This window comes from Salmo salar, chromosome ssa01, assembly GCF_905237065.1.
Source record: "Salmo salar chromosome ssa01, Ssal_v3.1, whole genome shotgun sequence".
Classification (NCBI taxonomy): Eukaryota; Metazoa; Chordata; class Actinopteri; order Salmoniformes; family Salmonidae; genus Salmo; species Salmo salar.
The window spans coordinates 56,707,125-56,732,681 of NC_059442.1; the positions used below are offsets into that span (position 1 = coordinate 56,707,125).

General features: G+C 43.0%; 1 protein-coding gene across 4 annotated transcripts in view; it reads left to right on the forward strand.

Annotated features, from left to right (window-relative positions):
• Positions 1–1,989: 1,989 nt before the first annotated feature.
• Positions 1,990–25,557, forward strand: part of LOC106605787 (protein quaking) — a 104,725-nt gene continuing 81,157 nt past the window's right edge. For all 4 annotated transcript variants that reach the window (XR_006770183.1, XM_014201744.2, XM_014201737.2 and 1 more), the window contains exon 1: positions 1,990–2,755. Coding sequence is in view for 3 of the 4 variants with exons in the window: in XM_014201744.2 (XP_014057219.1) it covers positions 2,614–2,755 (142 nt within the window). In the remaining variant the exon portion in view is untranslated. The remainder of the gene's footprint in view (positions 2,756–25,557) is intronic.

Sequence of the window (25,557 nt, forward strand, 5' to 3'; positions counted from 1 at the left end):
TTGGAATGCCAATTGCGAGCCAGGCCTAATCGCCCAACATTAATGCTCTTGTGGCTGAATGTAAGCAAGTACCTGCAGCAATTTTCCAACATTTAGTGGAAAGCCTTCCCAGAGGAGGGGAGGCTGTTATAGCAGCAAAGGGGGGACCAACTCCATATTAATGCCCATGATTTTGGAAATGATATGTTCGTTGAGCAGGTGACATTCTTTTGGTCATGTAGTGTGTGTATACAGTGCCTTTGGGAAGTATGCAGACCCATTGATTTTTTTCCACATTTTGTTACATTACAGCCTTATTCTAAATGTTATTAAAATAACATTTTCCTCATCAATCTACACACAATACCCCATAATAGCTGTTTATTTTATTATTTTTTATTTTATTTTTTTGGTCATTTATAAACATAAAAAATGTAATATCAAATGTATGTAAGTATTCAGACTCTTTACTCAGTACTTTGTTGAAGCACCTTTGGCAGCGATTACAGCATCGAGTCTTCTAGGGTTTCTCCCATTCTTCTCTGCAGATCCTCTAAATCTATGTCAGGTTGGATGGGGAGCTTTGCTGCACAGCTATTTTCAGGTCTCTCCAGAGATGTTCGATCAGGTTCAAGTCCGTATTTCTGTTTTTTATTTTTAATACATTTGCAAACATTTCCAAAAACCTGTTTTCCTTTTGTCATTACGGGGTACTTTGTGTAGATTGTTGAGTATTTTTATTTATTAATCCATTTTAGAATAAGGCTGTAACGTAACAAAATGTGAAAAAAGTCAAGCGTTCTGAGTACTTTCCGAAGGCACTGTACATGGGGTACCAACACCGAGTCGATGTGCAGGGGTACGAGGTAATTGAAGTAGATACTGTACAGTATGTACATAGAACTAGAAATAAAGTGACAGATAATAAACAGTAGCAGCAGTGTATGTGATGAGTCCAAAAAATTGGTGCAAAAAGGTCAATGGAGATAGTCCAGGTAGGAGTTTTTAATCAAGCAATTACTACAGATGTAGGATCTTAATTTGATCCAGTTTACTACAGCAGAAGAAAAACTGCACCAATAGGAAATGTGTATTATTATTTGGATTATAATTAATGAGAATTTTAGTAGGGTTTGATAGTTTTTTCGCTCGGGCAAATCAAGTCTGAAATTTTAAAGTGTAAACTACAAACTTTAGAATTTTAGCAGAGACGCAGAGAAGCATATTTTGTTTATTAAAACCACTAGTCAGGAGGATACAGACAGCTCCAGAGGTATGCTTAAATATGCAGAAAAATAAACATTTTTTTTTTAGATAGAATTAAGCATAATGATTATGGCTCTAGATTGCAGTAAAAGGCTTTTTCAATTCTTCATCTTACCGACAGGGGCTCCTCTTCGGACCACCTCCCGGCCATCCTCACATACTTTGTGCCCCCCTTCAGATTTTTGGTTTGCATGACACCCCTGGGCACAGATGGCCCAGGCCCAGCCAGGCCCACCCAATCAGATTGAGATATTATTTGTCTTTTTACCTAAGCACCATCAGAAAGAATTCATAGCGAGCAGTGAGTTAGTCAGACTTGATTAAATATAACAGAACAGATGAACAGGAATGACATTCACTCTCACAGGATGGGTTGCCAAAAAAACTAACTAAAAACCACACCCCCAATAAGCCACGAATATGACTGCATTAAGGCATAATGTATGTCACTGTGCTTCTATGGCTATACGCACCATGCCACTGCCTATTTCATTTGTTCATCTAGAAAACAAGATAGGTCATAATCCAGTGCCTTCACCACAGTCAACACACCTATATTTAAGCTTTAATTAGCTTGAAAATGTGTACTTTTTCTCTCAGCCTCGTGGTAAAATGTGTAGAAAAGCATGAGGTGAGCTATAAAACTGCACATTTTCCTCTCTGCCCTATGGCAAAATGTGTAGAGTTGCAGGAAATTAGTTTAGCTTTGTGTAAATATGTGCACACGCATTTGTCCCTCCACACTCGGTCCCGGTGGAGCGCGCGCCTCAGCTCTCCGCTGCGAAACTCGGCTGTGAAGTGTGGTCATGTGACGGGCTAGCGAGCCCAGGCGAAGCACGGCCACACGGTTACATGAGACCGAATGCCAGCTTCATTGAAAAAGCTCTGTTATCGAGAGTAGAGACAGGAGGGACAGACGTTTTCAGTGTGCAGACACACAAAATAACAACACGCAGAAAGCTCTGGGGAACGGGACATTTTCACAGCCTCAAGAACCTCGGTAGGAGAAAGCAGAAGACACATCGTTTTAAATGATAAATCAAGCGCAGTGGACACAGCGGGAGTAGATTATTCACGCCGATAACTTCTATAAGGGCAACTAAAAAAGAGAAAACTACCTCTCCGACGTTTCATATTTTTGTTTTATTTTTCCTTTAATTGACTTTTTTCTTTATTTTATCACCTGTCCTCAGAAAAGCTTACAACCAGAAGGTGTAGAATTGCAGTGCAGTGCGTAAAGAAATTGAACGCAACACCAGGAGACAGAACAGCTCACCGCATTTAGCCTACCAGCAAAATACAGTATATATATATTTTTTCCATCCTTTGTTCTGTTTGGGGCTGATTTTTGTTCATTTTTTGGGGAATATGGTTGGGGAAATGGAAACGAAGGAGAAACCGAAGCCTACCCCAGACTATCTCATGCAGCTCATGAATGATAAGAAACTGATGAGCAGCCTACCCAACTTCTGCGGGATTTTTAACCACCTCGAACGGCTGCTTGATGAAGGTAAATTTGGGATCAATGTGTGTGAATAGACAAGCACCCTAAATGAAGGTAACATTACATGTGTGGTAGCTTATGTCACAGTGTGGGCATGGATCCCACATACGTATTCTGTCATAGTGAAAGTGCTGTTTCCCTTTTTACATAGTGCGATGTGGGGAGCATTTTTTTTGCCTCTGTGGACTGAAATCATAAGCAATGTGTTTTACAGAGACGTGAATGTGTTGTCAGCATTGGAAAAATCATTATATCAATGCAGACACAACAGTAGGCTAGTCTACAGTTGTGAATAGTTCCCAATACCCTGGTTTGCATTCGTTTAATGCGAGCCTCACAACCTTCAGGCGTTTCACTCGGAAGAGCACACCAGTACTTGTATTCTTGCGTGCTTTAATCCCACTCATGTTGACATAAAACATTTGATTAAAAGGTGAAACCCCTAGCCTACCTAAATAGAAAGAGAGATTACAATCTGTTTGGTGATTCACGTATTCTTCAGAGAGTTATTTTAGAGTTAACCTAAACTAGACATCGCTTTTGGACTATATTTCAAGGTAATTCACAATGCATGAGGTGGAGGGAAAAGTCTAACGTTTTAACTACATTTAAAACATTGTTTTTTTTTAAGAAATGTTTAATACTTTGTCCCTACCTACACAGCCAATATTGTAACCAATTGCACCGTTATCCTTACAGCGCAATGAAGAGTGAAACATTTCTCACTCCAAACCGTCTTTAAAAAAAACTATTTTCCCCTGAGAATATTAGAGAATATTACTGAAACAATAACGCATGCTATTAGTCTACATTTCGTGTTTATTTATTTTGTGTCCTTCAATAATGTTTATTGTAGTTGATAAAGATAGGCAATAATGCGTGTGTTGGAGCGCTAGAGAGACTGTTGGGAATTTGGTGGATGAGGCGCCAGGGGGCTCCCACCCGGTTTAGGCTTCACCTCATTTTATCGCCCATCTCTTTGGGTACCATTTTCCCCTCGGCATTCTGCTACCTTTCACTTTTTAAATTATTTAGACCTACTAAACTATTTTATATATATCAAACTTTTGAATGCCTCATTAGACCCTGTGAGGTTTTATTTGAAGTGATGATTTTTTGAGATTAGAATTGTATGATTTTCTATTTGCCTACATAGGCTATATGCCAGCAATTTCAGAAATATTTTGGTGAGTTCAGGAGATTTTGTTAGGGTGTATGAGGTACCAGTGAATTCGTTTATTTAGGTTATATCCTACAGTATTGGTTGTGAGGAACGTGACAATTGAATGTGTAATGTCCACAGGTAGAACTGCCCAATGCCTAGACCAGGGGTAGTCAACTATATTCATCAGAGCAAATGGACGGGGAGCCAGAAAATAATAATAATAATTTGTCTGCTGCCAAATTGACCACAACTAAGCCCCCCCCCCAAAAAAAAATATTGTCATACCTTGATTACATTGAGACACGGTCACATGTCTCTTTTTTTATTTGCGGGAATATTTGGGAACAGATTTTCATAAATTATACACATTTTTAGCTGAATTCTATCTTTTTTGACCAGTATGTTTTGACCAAAACAAAACCGTCACGGGACCCCTGCGGTAGACCTATACCTCCGCCTCCTATTTCAGGGGCGCGTTCAGCAGGACACAACGTTTTAGAACGTTCAGACAGAAGTAGGCTGTTTAGAACAGTCATGAATCTCTGACCTGTAGAATAAGGAATCACGTCGGCTCTATTTGAGGTATGCCTATCTGCAACGTTCCCAGTTGTTTTCGTTCTGAACATTACCCGTGTGTTTCTCTCATCTTGTCACGTGAATAAAATATTGGTATTTTTAGTGAGAGGTAAGGTTTCTAACACATCTTTAAGTACATCTAACCGCCCACGTCAAATCTGATTTACCATGTGTGTGCAAAACAAGTGCTTTCTGTAGAGTTTTGCTGTTTGTCATGTGGTCAGTGTTATACTGCAGCTATGTTATACTGCAGCTGATTGAGGGCTAAGCGGTGAAGGAGAAACACACCCAATTTAGCCAAAGTGGATGTCCCCGTATATTATTGTCAATCTGTCATGTCATATGTTCACAAATCATCATCCTTACCATTCGATTCTCAGCTCAGACGAGAAGCCCCACAGCCTCCACCCACGTGTTCTCGAAGGGGTCTAACTCGTCTAGTGGGCTGGGTTAATCACGGACGCTCTCTCTCACGAGTTCCTGCATTTTCGCCTTGGTTTTGGTCTGAAGCATCGGTGCTTGATGGAGCTGCAGGCCGTGCTGGTGTGAGTGAGGGGCGGAGGGTTTGGGTGGTGCTGGAACGCAGCTGTGTGTGAGGAAAGCCGATCCCTCCGCTTCACACAGCACTCCCGCTCATCTGGAAAGATTTCTGTGTTTATTCCACAGGACGCACAAGAAAGAGAAACGTAGGCCTAACGTGAATACATTCCCGGAGACCATAGGATACATAAAGACACACACACACACACACACACACACACACACACACACACACACACACACACACACACACACACACACACAGTGTGATATACATGTAAAGCCCCCGTAGTACATTAGAGTTCCGATGCACTGAACACTATTCTGAAGAACTCTCTCCTTCACTTCCCCTTTCGCTGCATGGCTGTGCTCAATACTAGGCACTACTATTAGAACTGAGAAAAGCGTGCCTACGGTCTCAGCACTAATTGGATGGCCAATTTACAGAAACTCTTCACCACTCAGTCGTATAGTACACATCACGCAAATCAGATTATTTTCCGTGTGCGCGTCCGAGTGGGTTCGCAAGTATACATTTGTGAGCGTTGCTGTCAGTTTGTGTCTTCCCGTTAGTCTGTTCTGTATGTGGCTGATAAACCAGGTCTGTTTAAGTGCTGGGATGTGATGTGCAGACAGACAGAGAGATCTCTGAGTCAGTGCACGCACCCTTTGGCCAGATAGACGGTGGGGCGGATTGAGACACTAGTTTCACTTCCACTAGCACACTCAGTTCTGACCTCCAATAATACCACAAATGACATGTAGCTGAGGTGTAGTTGACTCAGCACCCCCCCCCCATTCCCCTTAGCTGTGTGTGCCCGCGTGTGTGCCTGTGCATGTGTGCGTTTTATTTGATCAACAGGACATTTTGTAAATAATAATCATTCCAATCATCAATTGATTTAGCCTATGTTCCCTGTGCATTCACTGTATGCGGACTGGATTAGTGAGTGACGCCAACCACTGGGCACAGACGTCAAATCAACATCTATTACACGTTGGTTCAACGTAATGTCATTGAAAAGACATGGAGCCAACGTTGATTCGACCAGTGTGTGGGCAGTGTTACAGTAATAGTGTGGGATGGATTATTGCTTGCGTGATCTGGCTACACGTATGCATCTGCGGTAATGTGTACAATCGGATTTGTTATAGGTAGGGTGAATTGACCTAGTATACAAATCCCCATAGCGCCAGTCTGTAGCTGTGCTTTTCCAATGCCGGTATCAGCCGAGCGACGCTAAATCACTGGATTTTGCAGACCTCAGCGTTATTCCGCTTTCTAGAGGGGGGGAGGGGGGTCGTAGAGGGCTGGCGTATAAAATATCATCTACAGCTTGTGCTTGGCCGCAACGTTGATCATACGTGACGCTCCGAGACGGTGTTTTCTTCTCCCCTCTGTTGTGATCTGCTGTGGTCTGCGGTGAAGAATGAAAAGAGATAAATGAGTATGGAAACGCAGCCGCATCACTGATGGTGATGGAGGGCTATATCTCATCCCACAGAGGATGCGTTTGTAGGAGATGGCTGTCTGATAACCCCGGTGCACCTGTGTGCATCGGCTGTGACTGAGAACTGATAATAGATTGTGTGTGTGTGTGTGTGTGTGTGTGTGTGTGTGTGTGTGTGTGTGTGTGTGTTTTTTGGTCTTACCATCCTTGTGGGGACCAGAAGTCCTCAAAAGGAGAGTTAAAAACAAGGGACATTCGGACAAGTGTGGGCATTTCGCCAGTCCCCACAAGGAAAAAGGCTATTGTGTGTGTGTACTTGCTATTAGTTTGTGTTTTTCTCCAGTGACGTTCAAGTGCGGCAAGGTAACTCACAGAACCACCTGGATAATTAATAACGCTAGCTAGGTGTGTCCTGGGCAAGCGATTGTGGTCAGTATGTCAGTTGCAGTGACATTACTACCGAACCATGTCTAGATGGTCATGGTCAGAAAGTATCAGTGACCATATGACTCAGGTTAAAGTTGTCCCAGTCATTACTGGGTATGTGAGATGAGCCCCCTCATCTGAGCACTAAGCCCGGCCCTGAGCTGTCATCTGTGAGTGATGTTGTCTGCGCGGTGGCCCAGAGCAGACGACACAGCTGCGTACTGATGCGCAGACTGATGCCGCTGTTAGTGCAGATGAATGCTCTCAATGGACCGTCAGTGCAGCCAGCCATGCAGGGCTGCTCCGCTCAGTAATAAAGGTGATGAATTGAATCACCGCAATAGGTACTCTGGTACTCTACTCTGTATGCCCCAGCCCCAATACACACTCAAATGGATGGGAGGAGAGGTTAGTAGAAGAAGGATCTGGGAGAGAGCAAGGCCAAGGAGCTTATGATGAATAACTTTTAAGGTGTGTGTGGTGTGTGTGTGTGTCGCGCCCCACTGGGTGCCACTACTGTATGTTTTGTTTAACCAAAATGAATTGCCCACATTAACTGTATCCAAAGTGTTTGACAACTCATTTATCTTCATTGAGTTATTAGCTAGCTGTTATTGTCTTTTCTATTGATATGGACCACTAGCACATGAAACGATCCTGGGAAATCACATTGAAGAGTTCATATGTTTCACTAGAGTGACGGTTAACAAGAAACAAGTTTACTTCCCCAGGATAGTTAGTGGTTCACTAGCGTGACAGGAAGAAGACTCTAACAGGGGTCGTTAAACGCACTCAGCGTCCCAGAGAGACAGGAGCTGACTGCGTCAGGGAGTGGTAATCAACACACACAGAGGGATCATTCCAAAAGGTCTCCTCTTCGCCATTCAAAGTTGTGGAAGGATGCAGGTTGATCTCAGGTGTAGTCTCCTTATATCTCGTCATATTGTGACTGTGTGTCTGCCTCTGACTCACTGTCTCTTTCGCTCTTCTATCTCTGTCTGGCCTTATCACTCTCTCTTTTTCTCTCTGTCTTTTTCTCTATCCCTCTCTCTCTCTCTCTCTCTCTCTCTCTCTCTCTCTCAAGCATCAAGGAGTCCCAGAGAGACCAGAGAAACCTTCCAACTCATCTCACAATTAGACTAAGTGGTTCTATTCATCACATAATTGGAGTAATTAATTCATTTCAGAAGTGAAGTAGGGTTTGGTGGGGGGCTCAAAATCAATTTATTCAGATCCTGTCCCTGTATTGTGGAGTAACCGCTCCGTCTCTTACTTAGGGTATGCACTGCAGCATTAGGAGAGACGGGGAAAAGGTTATCTTAGGGATAAAGATGGCGAAGCTTGTGATTTTTTTTTTGGGTTAGTTGATACGGTGTGTTGTTGTCTATGCTTGGGTCAAAACCTGTGACATCCCTTGTACATGTTTAAAAAGCACATCTTACCCTCTGTATTCAGTCTGTATCAACAGGTTAGAATTACACCTAGAGTACCTCAACCTGCTGTGGCAGATAGACTAGGTATGATATTGGCTCATCATAGATAGAGGGCAGGTCCCTACCAGGTCAGTCACGTAAAGCGATAGAGGCTTTCCCTCATCCCTTTAAACCCCCTAGAGTCGATTGACGCACCGGTGCGTCAGTCTAAGTAACATAATAAAGAAATCCCCATCAAAATCCGTCAGTTTAAGTCAAGAGATCTCTTTTTGTCGTTGGATGCGTCTCAATCCACCGCCTCCGGCGAAGTCGCGCTTGCGAAAACATCTGTAGCGTCCGAACGGTTTGGCTTACAAAACTATTATGCAGTGGTGTGTAGTCATGGATACCAAGGGAAGCCAGGCTTTCCCATAAAATTGACCAAGAGTTTTTTTTTTTAAACATACAATTATTCATCTCTCCTCTCTCTGTTTCATAATTTGCCTTCAATTCGCAAGAGGCTGAATGTATCTCACATGAGAAAGCATCCGAGCGAGCGAAACAGCGCCCCTCTGTCGCTCTATGTGTAGGCCATCTATCTGATGCTGTCTGGTCCAAACGAGTATGACATTGTTGCCGTCCGTAGCATTGTAGGCAAGAGAACCCAGCGAGCATCTGGCCTCTCGTGACAAATAAAATATAAAAAATTAGCGTTGGGCTAAACTGAGCGAGCTCAACTGTGAATGGTCCTGGCGCACCGGAAAAAAAGTGTCATGGGAAGCCAGCTTGGATTTGCAGTCACTCCTATCAAATCCCATTGAAAGCATACGTCATTGACAGAAAACTGAATTGTTGCATTTCGTTTGGTTGTTGTCCTGCGGTGGCTAGCTAGCCAGCTAGTTAAAGTTGTACCTTTCCTAAATTAGCCATGGATTGAGATAGGGATTTGGACTTGTGGTTCTACTTAATTCTCCGTATGATTATACGGCCAATGATTATAACAGCGATTCAGATCCAACCATTAATTCATACATTGTTGTGCCCCTGGCCTGAGAGGATGGAAGTTCAATATGTAGCTAGATGTAAAATGCTAATGTTAACTGGCTAACATTGCCCATGAATGGAAGTTAGGCTAGCGAACAAGCATTTTAGCCAGGTAGGCTAGCGAACAAGCATTTTAGCCAGGTAGCCTAGGACAACAAAACATAAAAGCATGTACTGTATGACAGAGTGATAGACCGTTTCTTCAACATGAAAGAGAGGAGGATGAGGTTGGCATTTCTCTACAAGTAGGGAGAGTCAACATGTTTTTCTACTTGTACGAATGCGCACGCACGTACACACACACAGAAATCATAACCATGTTTAGCCATATCATATTTAGCTCACGTTGATTGGACTAAATTGTTTGTGGTATCTTTTAGTTGTCTCTGTATTAGACTAAGCAGAGGTGATTTGATGATGTTGAAATTGTGCTGTTTTCTTTGCGTCTTGTGGCAAATCTCTGGGGTTCTAAATCGCTAGTTATTTAGTGGTCTGAAAATGTCGAAAACATTAACTTGCTTGACCACACTGTAGGTCATGTAACTGTCTGTTACTCTACATGCAATATGCTTTGTGGACTTAACTGGACAGAGGCTTCCCCAGTTATTTTACCCACGCACCGCTACTGCTATTATGACCACTCTGGAAAGGGGAGACTCTCACCAACACAATGGTGTTCTCCTCTATGACCCCCACAAGTGTAACATGACTCATCTGAAGGTAACCGGTACCGGTTTAAAAATACAAATGGAAGTATGAAGGTAGTTTTGTGCCTTCCCCAAAAAAAGGGGTTAAATTCAGTGCCTTCGGAAAGTATTCAGACCCTTGACTTTTTTCACGTTGTTACGTTACAGCGTTATTCTAAAATTGATGAAATAATTTCCCCCCCTCACCAATCTACACACAATACCCCAAAATGACAAAGCAAATACAGATTTGTAGAGATTTTTGCTAATTTTGTTTTTTTTAAATAACACACTTACATATGTATTCAGACCCTTTACTCAGTACTATGTTGAAGCACCTTTGGCAGTGATTACAGCATCGAGTATTCTTGGGTATGACGCTAAAAGCTTGGCACACCTGTATTTGGAGAGTTTCTACCATTCTTCTCTGCAGATCCTCTCAAGCTCTGTCAGGTTGGATGGGGAGCATCGCTATACAGCTATTTTCAGGTCTCTCCAAAGATGTTCGATCGGGTTCAAGGCTTGGCTCTGTCTGGGCCACTGAAGGACATTCAGAGACTTGTCCCGAAGCCACTCCTGCGTTGTCTTGGCCGTCTTCTTAGGGTCATTGTCCTGTTGGAAGGTGAACCTTCACCCCAGTCTGAGGTACTGAGCGCGCTGGAGCAGGTTTTCATCAAGGATCTCTCTATACTTTGCTCCGTTCATTTTGCCCTCTATCCCTGCCGCTGAAAAACATCCCCAAAGCATGATGCTGCCACCACCATGCTTCACCGCAGGGATGGTTCCAGGTTTACTCCAGACGTGATGCTTGGCATTCAGGCCAAAGTGTTCAATCTTGGTTTCATCAGAGCAGATACTCTTGTTTTTCATGGTCTGAGAGTCTTTAGGTGCCTTTAGGCAATCTCCAAGTGGGCAGTCATGTGCCTTTTACTGAGGAGTGGCTTCCGTCTGGCCACTCTACCACAAAGGCCTGATTGGTGGAGTGCTGCAGAGATGGTTGTCCTTTTGGAAGGTTCTCCCATCTCCACAGAGGAACTCTAGAGCTCTGTCAGAGTGGCCATTGGGTTCTTGGTCACCTCTCTGACCAAGGCGCCTCAGTTTGGCCAGGTGGCCAGCTCTAGGAAGAGTCTTGGTGGATCCAAACTTCTTCTATTTAAGAATGGAGGCCACTGTGTTCTTGGGGACCTTCAATGCTGCAGACATTTTTTAGTACCCTTTTCCAGATCTATGGCTCAACACAATCCTGTCTCGGCACTCTACAGACTATTCCTTCAACCTAATTTTTATTTTGCTCTGACATGCACTGTCAACTGTGGGACCTTATATAGACAGGTCTGTGCCTTTCGAAATCATGTCCAATCAATTGAATTTACCACAGGTGGACTCCAATCAAGTTGTAGAAACATCTCAAGGATGATCAATGGAAACAGGATGCACCTGAGCTCAATTTCAAGTCTCATAGCAAAGGGTTTGAATAGTAGGTAAATTAGGTATTTTTGTTTTTACTTTTAATACATTTGCCAACATTTCTACAAACCTGTTTTCACTTTGTCATTATGGGGTGTTGTGTGTAGATTGCTGAGGTCTATTTTTTTGAATAAGGCTGTAACGTAACAATGTGGAAAAAGTAAAGGGGTCTGAATTCTTTCCGAAGGCATATCACGTTCGTCGTAGGAAGGAGCCCAAAGCGCAGCGTGGGTATCGTTCCACATTTTTTATTTTAATGTGAAACTTTGCAAAACAAACAATAAACTACAAACAAAACACAAACTGTGACGAAAGAGGTGCAACATGCACTAACTCAAAATAATCTCCCACAAACACAAGTGGGAAAAACAACTGCTTAAATATGATCCCCAATTAGAGACAGCGATGATCAGCTGCCTCTAATTGGGAATCATACAAAAACCCCAACATAGAAAAATGAAACTAGAACACAACATAGAAAAAATAAACTAGATAAAACCCGCCAGTCACGCCCTGACCTACTCTACCATAGAAAATAAGAGCACTCTATGGTCAGGATGTGACAAGGCACTGTATGTGTAAAAAATCATATATATACAGTACTAGTCAAAAGGTTGGACACACCTACTCATTCAAGGGTTTTTCTTTATTTTTATTATGTTCTACATTGTAGAATAATAGTGGAGACATCAAAACTATCAAATATCACATATGGAATCATGTCGTAACCAAAAAGTGTTTAACAAATCAAAATATATTTTTGATTTTATATTTGCACACTCTTGGCATTCTCTCAACCAGCTTTAGCTGGAATGCTTTTCCAACAGTGTTGAAGGAGTTTCCACACATGCTGAGCACTTTTTGGCTGCTTTTCCTTCACTCTGTGGTCCAACTCATCCCAAACCATCTCAATTGGGTTGAGGTCGGGGGATTGTGGAGGCCAGGTCATCTGATGCAGCACTCCATCACTCTCCTTCTTGGTCAAATAGCCCTTGCATAGCCTTCAAGGTGTGTTTTGGGTCATTGTCCTGTTGAAAAACAAATGATAGTCCCACTAAGCGCAAACCAGATGGGATGGCGTATCGCTGCAGAATGATGTGGTAGCCATGCTGGTTAAGTGTGCCTTGAATTCTAAATAAATCACAGACAGTGTCACCAGCAAAGCACCCCCACACCATCACACCTCCTCTGCGTTTCACAAAGACACGGCGGTTGAAACCAAAAATCTCAAATTTGGACTCATCAGACCAAAGGACAGATTTCCACCAGTCAAATGTCCATTGCTTGTGTTTCTTGGCCCAAGCAAGTCTCTTCTTATTATTGGTGTCCTTTAGTAGTGGTTTCTTTGCAGCAATTCAACCATGAAGGCCTGATTCACACAGTCTCCTCTGAACAGTTGATGTTGAGATGTGTCTGTTACTTGAACTCTGTGAAGCATTTATTTGGGCTGCAATTTCTGAGGCTAGTAACTCTAATGAACTTATCCTCTGCTGCAGAGGTAACTCTGGGTCTTCCTTTCCTGGGGCAGTACTCATGAGAGCCAATTTCATCATAGTGCTTGATGGTTTTTGCGACTGCACTTGAAGAAACGTTAAAAGTTCTTGACATGTTCCAGATTGACTGACCTTCATGTCTTAAAGTAATGATAGACTGTCATTTCTCTTTGCTTATTTGAGCTCTTCTTGCCATAATATGGACTTGGTCTTTTACCAAATATGCTATCTTCTGTATACCACCCCTTCCTTGTGTTAACTTCTATGGGCTAGGCGGGACACAGCCAGTGAAATATCAGGGCGGCAAATTCAAAAACAACAAAATGTCATTATTCAACTTTCTCAAACATACAACTATTTTACACCATTTTAAAGATAAACTTCTCGTTAATCTAACCACATTGTCCGATTTCAAAAAGGCTTTACAGCGAAAGCAAAACATTAGATTATGTTAGGAGAGTACATAGACAAAAATAATCACATAGACATTTTCCAAGCAAGGACATGTGTCAATAAAACCCAAAACACAGCTAAATGAAGCACTAACCTTTGACGATCTTCATCAGATGACACTCCTAGGACATTATGTTACACAATACATGTATGTTTTGTTCGATAAAGTTCATATGTATATCCAAAAACAGCATTTTACTTTGGCGCGTGATGTTCAGAAAATGTATTCCCACCAAAACGACCGGTGAATGTGCACATCAATTTACAAAAATACTCATCATAAACGTTGACAAAATATATAACAATTATTTTAAGAATTGTAGATAGACTACCCCTGGATGCAACCGCTGTGTCAGATTTTAAAATAGCTTTACGGAGAAAGCACATTTTTCAATATTCTGAGTACATAGCTCAGCCATCATGGTGAGCTATTCAGACACCCGCCAAGTTCGGGGTAACCTAAACTCAAAATTAGTATTAGAAATATTCTCTTACCTTTGCTGATCTTCGTCAGAATGCACTCCCAGGACTGCTACATCCACAAGAAATGTTGTTTTTGTTCGAAATAATCCATATTTACAAATACCTCCGTTTTGTTCGTGTGTACAGATCACTTATCCAAAGGCATAACGCGTGAGCGCGGAACGACAGACGAAAAGTCAAAATGTTCCATTACCGTACTTAGAAGCATGTCAAACGCTGTTTAAAATCAATCTTTATGGTATTTTTAACGTAAAATTGCGATAATATTCCAACCGGACGATAGCATATTCATTCAAGAAGAAAAAGAAGGAACGGCGTGACCGCGTATATCCAATCCCTTTGTTGCCAGGCAGACCACTCAGTAACTGAGCTCCTATTATCTGCCCAATGACAGGAAAATGCTTTCTGAAGGCTTTAGACAGTCAATGGAAGCCTTAGGAAGTGCAACGTCACCCCACAGACACTGTAGCTTCGATAGAGAATCAAAAGAAGAACTACAATTCTCAGACTTTTCACTTCCTGCTTGGATTTTTCTCAGGTTTTTGCCTGCCATATGAGTTCTGTTATACTCACAGACACCATTCAAACAGTTTTACAAACTTCAGAGTGTTTTCTATCCAAATCTACTATTAATATGCATATTCTAGTTTCTGGGCCAGAGCAGTAACCTGTTTAAATTGGGTACGTTTTTCATCCGGCCGTGAAATTACTGCCCCCTAGCCCAGACAGGTTAATTGAAATGCATTCCAGGTGACTACCTCATGAAGCTGGTTGAGAGAATGCCAAGAGTGTGCAAAGCTGTCATCAAAGCAAAGTGTGGCTACTTTGAAGAATCTTAAATATGTTTAACACTTTTTTTGGTTACTACATGATTCCATATGTGTTATTTCATAGTTTTGATGTCTTCACTATTATTGTAGAATGTTGAAAATAGTAAAATAAAGAAAAACCCTGGAATGTATTCAACTGAAATGTGTCTTCTGCATTTAACCCAACACCTCTGAATTAGAGAGGTGCGGGGCTCTGCCTTAACCTCTAAAGCAAAACATTAGATTATGTCAGCAGAGTACCCAGCCAGAAATAATCAGACACCCATTTTTCAAGCTAGCATATAATGTCACATAAACCCAAACCACAGCTAAATGCAGCACTAACCTTTGATGATCTTCATCAGATGACAACCCTAGGACATTATGTTATACAATACATGCATGTTTTGTTCAATCAAGTTCATATTTATATCAAAAAACAGCTTTTTACATTAGCATGTGACTAGCATTCCCACCGAACACTGCCGGTGAATTTACTAAATTACTCACGATAAACGTTCACAAAAAACATAACAATTATTTTAAGAATTATAGATACAGAACTCCTCTATGCACTCGATATGTCCGATTTTAAAATAGCTTTTCGGTGAAAGCACATTTTGCAATATTCTCAGTAGATAGCCCGGCATCACAGGGCTAGCTATTTAGACACCCAGCAAGTTTAGCACTCACCAAAGTCAGATTTACTATAAGAAAAATGTTATTACCTTTGCTGTTCTTCGTCAGAATGCACTCCCAGGACTTCTACTTCAATAACAAATGTTGGTTTGGTCCCAAATAATCCATTGTTATATCCAAATAGCGGCGTTTTGTTCGTGCGTTCAAGACACTATCCGAAAGGGTAAATAAGGGTGACGAGCATGGCGCATTTCGTGACAAAAAAATTCTACTTCGAAGCATGTCAACCGCTGTTTAAAATCAATTTTTATGCAATTTTTCTCGTAAAAAAGCGATATTATTCCAACCGGGAATCTGCGTTTAGGTAAACAGACGAAAGAAAATAAAGCATGGGGTCGACTCGGGCACGCGCCTAAGCCCATAGTACTCTGATCGGCCACTTGCCAAACGCGATAATGTGTTTCTGCCAGAGGCTGCCTCGATATCATTCCGCTTTTTCCGGGCTCTGAGAGCCTATGGGAGCCGTAGGAAGTGTCACGTTATAGCAAAGATCCTCAGTCTTCAATAAAAAGAGCCAAGATGAACAACAACTTGTCAGACAGGCCAATTCCTGCATGGAATCTTCTCAGGTTTTGGCCTGCCATATGAGTTCTGTTATACTCACAGACACCATTCAAACAGTTTTAGAAACTTTAGGGTGTTTTCTATCCAAAGCCAATAATTATATGCATATTCTAGTTACTGGGCAGGAGTAGTAACCAGATTAAATCGGGTACGTTTTTTATCCGGCCGTGTCAATACTGCCCCCTAGCCCTATCAGGTTAATCGATATCCACATCTTCAGGCACCCGGAGAGCAGTGGGTTAACTGCCTTGCTCAGGGGCAGAACGACAGATTTTTTTACCTTGTCAGCTCGGGGATTTGATCTAACCACTGGGCTACCTGCCGCCCCATGAGTATGTGTGTCAACTTTTGACTGGTACTGTGTGTATATATACACTGCTCAAAAAAATAAAGGGAACACTTAAACAACACAATGTAACTCCAAGTCAATCACACTTCTGTGAAATCAAACTGTCCACTTAGGAAGCAACACTGATTGACAATAAATTTCACATGCTGTTGTGCAAATGGAATAGACAACAGGTGGAAATTATAGGCAATTAGCAAGACACCCCCAATAAAGGAGTGGTTCTGCAGTGGTGACCACAGACCACTTCTCAGTTCCTATGCTTCCTGGCTGATGTTTTGGTCACTTTTGAATGCTGGCGGTGCTTTCACTCTAGTGGTAGCATGAGACGGAGTCTACAACCCACACAAGTGGCTCAGGTAGTGCAGCTCATCCAGGATGGCACATCAATGCGAGCTGTGGCAAGAAGGTTTGCTGTGTCTGTCAGCGTAGTGTCCAGAGCATGGAGGCGCTACCAGGAGACAGGCCAGTACATCAGGAGACGTGGAGGAGGCCGTAGGAGGGCAACAACCCAGCAGCAGGACCGCTACCTCCGCCTTTGTGCAAGGAGGAGCAGGAGGAGCAGTGCCAGAGCCCTGCAAAATGACCTCCAGCAGGCCACAAATGTGCATGTGTCTGCTCAAACGGTCAGAAACAGACTCCATGAGGGTGGTATGAGGGCCCGACGTCCATAGGTGGGGGTTGTGCTTACAGCCCAACACCGTGCAGGACGTTTGGCATTTGCCAGAGAAATCCAAGATTGTCAAATTCGCCACTGGCGCCCTGTGCTCTTCACAGATGAAGCAGGTTCACACTGAGCACATGTGACAGACGTGACAGAGTCTGGAGACGCCGTGGAGAACGTTCTGCTGCCTGCAACATCCTCCAGCATGACCGGTTTGGCGGTGGGTCAGTGATGGTGTGGGGTGGCATTTCTTTGGGGGGCCGCACAGCCCTCCATGTGCTCGCCAGAGGTAGCCTGACTGCCATTAGGTACCGAGATGAGATCCTCAGACCCCTTGTGAGACCATATGCTGGTGCAGTTGGCCCTGGGTTCCTCCTAATGCAAGACAATGCTAGACCTCATGTGGCTGGAGTGTGTCAGCAGTTCCTGCAAGAGGAAGGCATTGATGCTATGGACTGGCCCGCCCGTTCCCCAGACCTGAATCCAATTGAGCACATCTGGGACATCATGTCTCGCTCCATCCACCAACGCCACGTTGCACCACAGACTGTCCAGGAGTTGGCGGATGCTTTAGTCTAGGTTTGGGAGGAGATCCCACAGGAGACCATCCGCCACCTCATCAGGAGCATGCCCAGGCGTTGTAGGGAGGTCATACAGGCACGTGGAGGCCACACACACTACTGAGCCTCATTTTGACTTGTTTTAAGGACATTACATCAAAGTTGGATCAGCCTGTAGTGTGGTTTTCCACTTTAATTTTGAGTGTGACTCCAAATCCAGACCTCCATGGGTTGATTAAATTGGATTTCCATTGATTATTTTTGTGTGATTTTGTTGTCAGCACATTCAACTATGTAAAGAAAAAAGTATTTAATAAGATTATTTCATTCATTCAGATCTAGGATGTGATATTTTAGTGTTCCCTTTATTTTTTTTAGCAGTATATATTTTTCCTGTGTTTTCTTATATCTCCTAAATGTAGGACACTTCAAAACCTTGTTTCTTATGATAGATTTTTTGGACTGTCCTTTTTGCCATTTATGAATATGTTATTCAATTAATTTCTATGGGCTTTATACCCACTGAGGGGTGGGCATGAAAAAGAGCATGTGAAAAAATGGATGAAACCTTTTTATTGAAACGTGAAAAAGCTGAGATGCTCAGGTAATGTGTGACCTCATTTTTATCGCTAGGTTTTGCTCTCACATGGTTTCTCATGCTCTTGCTGCTTCCGCTGCTTCCCCTCAGATGGATTGAGGTAAACAAATGATTCTCGAGGAAGTGACATCCTAAAGGTTTAAGGTTGATATCTTCATCTGAGAGTCGCATGTGGGATTGAGTAAGTGCTCTTGCGTGCGCTATGGGTTTGGTTTAGCTCATGTCAAATGATGGCTCGCCGTCTACCCTTGCTTTTCAAATCAAAGCGCATAAGTTAGACTGGACCACCTGTACGGATACTGCAATGTTAATTACCCTGCTGTAATTCATTTCAAAAGCCAATAAAGAATAGCGCTGTGAGACTGTGAGTGTTTCAACCTTTCAAGACTGTAGGTCTTTTGTGTCAGCCTCTTTTTGAGCACGGGCTATTTTTCTTCCACTTCTCGACACAAAGTTAACGCTTCAACACATTCTGGAATTGTTGTTTGCTTGGGGAATCTAAAAGATTGATGTGTTTTCCCTCTGTCAGCAGCTCAAAGTTCAAGGTGTGGTAGGAGTTGGAGGTTCCTTATTTTCTCACTTTTCTGAGGTGATTTTCAAATGTTCTGGGCTGGTGCCCAAGTCCACTCTAAAGGATATTCAAAGGTATCCACCTAATGAACCATCTATTAGACCGTCTAGTTTAATGCTGATAAAGAGCATCAAGACCCGGCTGTGAAAAATGAGCAGTCCTTGACCTCAATTATCTCGGCTCACTAAGGGCTCAAAGGAGAGAGAGATGATTCTTTACACTTTTGAAGGTGGATTATAAGTGTCTTAAATTTCGGCTGCAAGATGTTAGATTCGTTGAAATACTGTAGGCCTATCTTTAGTTGGAACATTGAGGTTGAGAAGTGTAAATGATCTCTTCTGAATTTGTTAAGCTGAGTTCTCATACTGCTCACAACGTTTGATTTCTGCCCTGAAATGTTATTTCTGTCCAGATATGCAACGCTAAATCGTTTTATTTAGACTGAAATGTATTTATTTTTCTTCCTTAGAGCTAGCTGATAATGTTTGTCGCTAATTTGGACGGATCCTCCGTCTGACCTCCCTTCCTCAAAAACATGTGATATCTGCCGCCACTCAATAACAAGCATTAAACCATTAACTCCTTAACCGCATGTCTCGTGACAGCCCGACCCAATTATGTCAGCCTAAGCCAGAGCATGCAGAACAGTGCAGGAATGTTTCATCAGTATGTTGCTGTGTTCATCCAGAAAGGAAATCACTGAGCGCAGTTTGTATCTCGTATATTTGCCTTAGCTGTGTGGCTAAATCTGACCACGGGTCAGCATAACTGCCTACTAATATTTGTGCAAGCTTTAACCATAGTTGTAAATTAACCAAATGTGGCCTGTTCAGTATCTCAGTATCTCACAGTCTCATTGTCGCTGAGCGTCTCGCATTCTCTCAATGTCGCTGAGCGTCTCACATTAGCTCAATGTCTCTGAGCGTCTAACATTAGCTCAGTATCTCATAGCATGAGTGTCTTACTCTATCTCAGTGTCTCTCAGTATCTCTATTCAAATCCTAGTTCATTGGTCGCGTACACAGATTTGCAGAATTTATCGCAGGGGCAGTGAAATGCTTATGTTTCTAGCTCCAACACTGTGGTAATACCTAGAAATACAAAACAATACACACATAATAAAAAATGAATTTGCAATGTCAGAGTCCGGTGTATATATATATATATATATATATATATATAAACAGTCTATATATATATATATATATATATAATTGTGTGTGTGTGTGTATGGACAGTATGTGAGTAGAACAGGTGTGTACAGCAGTAGTTATATAGAATGACCATGACTAGAATACAGTATATACATATAAAGTGTGTAAAACAGTATGTAAACATTAGTAAAATGACCAGTGTTCAATGGGAGCAGTCAAGGTACAGGGTAGAGTAGTGGGTGGTAGCCGGCTAGTCACAGTGTCTAAGTTTCAGGGCAGGGTACTGGGCAGAAGCCAGCTAGTGGTGACTGTTTAACAGTCTGATGGCCTGGAGATAGAAGCTGTTTATCAGTCTCTCATTCCCACCTTTGATGCATCTGTACTATCTCTGCCTTCTAGATGGTAGCGGGATGAACAGGCCGTGGCTCGGGTGTCACTCTAATTCAGTGTCTATCTGCGTGTCTTTCCTCCAGTTTGTCTTTGCCCAGGCCTGTAGAGAGATGGTAGTGAGCCCGTCAGGCCAGCTCCGGGGCATGTGGCATCCATGTCACTGTGGCGCTGTGTCCATATGCTTCCCTCCATGTTCAGCCCAGCACAATCCTCTCTGCTGGCACACATTAGCCATCACCATTGAGAATCATAATTTCCTTTGTGTTAGCACCTCCTGAGGCAGCAACTGCTCAAAAGCAGCTTGGTACAGTATACCTGTCACATTGGTATGAATGATTTGGGAGACAGGCTCAGGAATGCGTAATAAGGGTCAGAGAGAACCTATTCCCCATCAGCAGACTGAAAAGATTTGGCATGGGTCCTCAGATCCTCAAACAGTTTTACAGCTGCACCATCGAGAGCATCCTGACGGGTTGCATCACTGCCTGGTATGGCAAATGCTCGGGCTCCGACCGCAAGGCACTACAGAGGGTAGTGCGTATGGCCAAGAACATCACCGGGGCCAAGCTTCCTGCCATCCTGGACCTTTATACCAGGCGGTGTCAGAGGAAGGCCCTAAAAATCGTCAAAGACTCCCCCCCCACTACGCTGCTGCTACTCTCTGTTATTACATAGCCACTTTAATAACTCTACCTACATGTACTTCATTACCTCAATTACCTCTACACCTGTGCCCCCGCAGATTGACACATTGAATCTGTACCGGTACCCCCTGTATATAGCCCCGCTGTTGTTATTTACTGCTGCTCTTTAATTATTTATTTGTTTTTCTTATCTCTTTTTTTTTAACTTTTTTTTCAGTATTTTCTTAACTTCATCGTTGGTTAAGTAAGCATTTCTCTGTAACACCTGTTGTATTCGGCGCATGTGACAAATAAAATTTGATTTGATTTATTCTTGTAACAATAATCGACAGGACAATGGTAAACCAAGGGCACACTTATACAATTACTAATCACTGGGAATAGGGGACAGGTGTGCGTAATGAAAGTTCCGGAGGGATCCGTCACAATACCCATGCACTTACACACATACAAACACATTCAATACTACCTTATACATACAGTGCATTCGGAAAGTGTTCAGATCCCTTGACTTTTTCCACATTTTGTTACGTTACAGCCTTATTCTGAAATTAATGAAAAAAAATTGTATTTCATCCATCTCCACACAATACCCCATAATGACCAAGCTAAAACAGGTTTATAGAAATGTTTGCAAATGTATTACAAATAAAAAACACATACCTTATTTACGTAAGTATTCTGACCCTTTGCTATAAGACTTGAAATTGAGCCCAGGTGCATCCTGTTTCCATTCATCATCCTTGAGATGTTTCTTTAACTTGATTAGAGTCCATTTGTGGTAAATTCAATTGATTGGACATGATTTGGAAAGGCACACACCTGTCTATATAAGATCTCACAGTTGTCAGAGCAAAAAACAAGCCATGAGGTCGAAGGAATTGTCCGTAGAGCTCCGAGAGAGGATTGTGTCGAGGCACAGATCTGGGGAAGGGTACCAAAACATTTCTGCAGCATTGAAGGTCCCCAAGAACACAGTGACCTCCATCATTCTTAAATGGATGAAGTTTGGAACCACCAAGACTTTTCCTAGAGCTGACCACCTGGCCAAACTGAGCAATCAGGGGAGAAGGGCCTTGGTCAGGGAGGTGACCAAGAACCCGATGGTCACTCTGACAGAGTTCCAGAGTTCCTTTGTGGAGATGGGAGAACCTTCCAGAAGGACAACCATCTCTGCAGCACTCCACAAATCAGGCCTTTATGGTAGTGGCCAGACGGAAGCCACTCCTGAGGAAAAGGTACCTGACAGCCTTCTTGGAGTTTGACAAAGGGCACCTAAAGACTCTAAGACCATGAGAAACAAGATCCTCTGGTCTGATACATTCTTAAGTAAATGTGATATTTCAGTTCTTTTTTTTTTCTTCCATTTACAACATTTTCTAAAAACCTATTTTTGCTTTGTCATTATGGGGCATTGTGTGTAGATTGATGAAGGGGGAAAAAAATAACAATTGAATCAATTTTAGAATAAAGCTGGAACATAAACAAAATGTGGAAAAAGTTGAGGGGTCTGAATACTTTCCGAATGCACTGTACATATTGCATATACCGGTACACAAGCTGACCTGGAATAATTGTCTGAGCTCCTGCCCTAATCACAGTACAGTGTATCACACAGGCACCAGCCTTGCTATTTTACTGTAGATATGGTGTGTGTGTGTGTGCCGTCGCTGCTGTCTGTGATTAGGCAGCAGGGTGGATGATGAGATCTGTCAGCCCTGTCTCCCTGATCAGACCGTGCGTGGCAGCCGTCTACACCAGCATACAGGCGCTTTCAGAAATACTCCACTGGGTCTGCTACTAGGCTCTGCTAGCTCCACCACTCCGCCACACTGAGCTAATTGAAGTGGGTATGTGCCAGAGCAGGCAGTGCAGAGTAAGCATCCCCCCCCTCCTCCTCCTCCTCGTCCCTCTTTTCTCTTCCTCCTTTCTCCTCCTCCTCCTCTTCTCTTCTTCGTGACAGGGATTTCCGCTGCTCGAGTGTCCCTGCTCTTTTTCGGGGAGCGTGTGACAGCAGAATCGGAGCTAGGGATTTCAGGAGGCTTTCATTAGGGCACAGCTGGTTTGCGCCCGGCGGGCCCCCAGAGTCAACAACGACAGTGGGATATGAGCTGCTGCCCGCTGTTTGGGCATCTAAATGTGGCACCTCGTCCCCCAATGAAACAGACCCCTGAGATGTATCTCCCTATTTGTGCCCCCCGAGATGGCATCATCACAGACCACTGGAGCTGAAGTCCAACTTGTGATGAATTGATTTAGCTGCGATCAGACCTCTGTAGGTGGACACAAAGCAGGTACACTGTAGAGAGAGGGAGGGAGCAAAGGGTGAGAAGGAGAATTATTATTCTGCAGAAAGCGCAGCTCCAGATGGCATCTCTGTTTGAGCGCCCCCCCCCCGACTGAACCTTCACTCTCGATGTGGTCGCCACTCACAGAGCCCCGTAATTACTAACACAGAAGGGTGTCGGGACGATACTCTCTCTGTCTCTGTCTCGCACTCTGTCTGTATCTCATGCTCTCATGCTCTCGTTCCTCTCACTCGTTTTTATTTGCCTTTCTCCATGTCTCTGTGGACGTGGTGTGTGTGTGTGTGTGTGTGTGTGTGTGTGTGTGTGTGTGTGTGTGTGTGTGTGTGTGTGTGTGTGTGTGTGTGTGTGTGTGTGTGTGTGTGTGTGTGTGTGTGTGTGTGTGCTGCCCTTCTCATAAAGGACAGAGATATCATATCGTATCAATCTCGTGAAGAACGCGACCCGCATAGGGCGCCAGCTGATTACGGACACACACACATGCACTAGCATACAAGCGTGCGCGCACACACTGCATCTGATAAACTGATCTCACATACTGGGGATTAGCTGAGAAGCCCCACGTAGTCTCAGTTAAAGCACGGTAAACTCACCAGCTGCTTTTTCAGTAATCGGATCAATCTCATGGCACAAGTTGGCGTGTCCTCCAGGCTGCTAATTGAACAGAGGCATTCGCAGCTGTTGATGTTTCAGTTTGACGTTCACCAGGACCCTTTATTTATTTATTCTTGCTTTATTCTGTTTATTGAGCAACTGTTTAAGGTGTTTGATGTGGTGAGATGGTTAAGGGTTTGTGGATGAAAGCTTGTGCCTGTGAGAGTCATTTGTTCTGAGGCTATAGGCTAATAGTTTGTGATGTTCAGGAAAGCTGAGGCTGATTGCTGCCGATATATGTGGCAGATGGTGTTCAATTGGAGGGTAAATTCATCTGGGTGTATTGATTCGGAGTAGGGTTACTCAGCTTACATCTCTCTCTCTCTCTCTCAGGATCACTTGGATGTGCATTGCAAAAGTCATCATATCCTTGTCAGATTGGCATTGTTCCTTAATAGAGAAAATGTAATGTTACCTTCTTGATCTAAATGTATATTTGTATGAGTCACTGTGTGTGTGTGTGTGTGTGTGTGTGTGTGTGTGTGTGTGTGTGTGTGTGTGTGTGTGTGTGTGTGTGGTTACAAGTGTGTCTGTGGGCGCGAGCTAAAGTGTGTGTGTGTCCACATAGGCAGGTGGCAGCGTTGTGTGCTCAGGAGTGCAATAGGAGTTGCCCTTCAGGCCATAGCAGGAAATTGATTGAATTCAGAGGGGTTTAGAAAGCTGACAAATCACAAAAAAAAAAAAAAACTGGTTTAAAAAGCTGTAATAACGCTGTCCATAAATCACCAGTGACAGTTTAATCATCCTCAGGACTGTGGCCAAGTCTGACCACTGGACAACACTCAGGAACTGGCCAAAAGAAAGTACAACCAAACATACACACACACACAATTCATTCACACCGATGTATGTCTCATAAATCAAGACATTCCTAGCATCAATAAACATCTGCACACGGTCAAATATTAATCTGACAATTTAATTAAATTACCCAGCATGCTTTTCATAAGATCACATCGTTTCCCTCAAATCATCCATTAAATTAACTTTTATCCCTACGTTTCCCCCTTCCACTTGCATTAGCTGGGGTTGACTTCTTATACGGCCCTGAGCTCTATTTCATCTGAGAGCTTGAAACAGCAGGGCTGTGTGGCGTCCATGGTAGGGAGAAAATAAAAGCTGAAAGGGAGCCAATGTATCGCCTTTCTGCATGTTTCAGCCCTTATCTCTCCCCTCCCATCTCATGTGTTTTAAAGGCAATAGTGGCATGCCAGAGGCTGGGTGGGAGAAAAACATGATTGTTATTTATGTACATAACAGACAAGCCCTATTCAGTGGGACATTTCACATGTAGGACTAAGCTATGTGTATAACTATGCCGGATGGTTTACTAAGATCATTTGGTTTGGAATCCCCCCCCAGGCTCTGTCCCAAGGCCCCTTGGATTTGAAATTCTTTGCAATGCTCTAAAGTTGGTTTCCTTTCCCTCTTTAACAAATTTCTCGACAACACCCCTAACACCACAACACATCTAAATGAGCTTTCTTTTAGGTATCTATATGTTACTGTTACTCCCACACGTTACAGTGACTTGTTGTGTGTGACATCTCCCAAAATGAAGCCCCGGCAATAATTGCAACAATACCAACAGCAGCCATTCCATGAGAGCGTTCATGAGACCTGAAATACAGATGATTCCTAGTCAATACCACT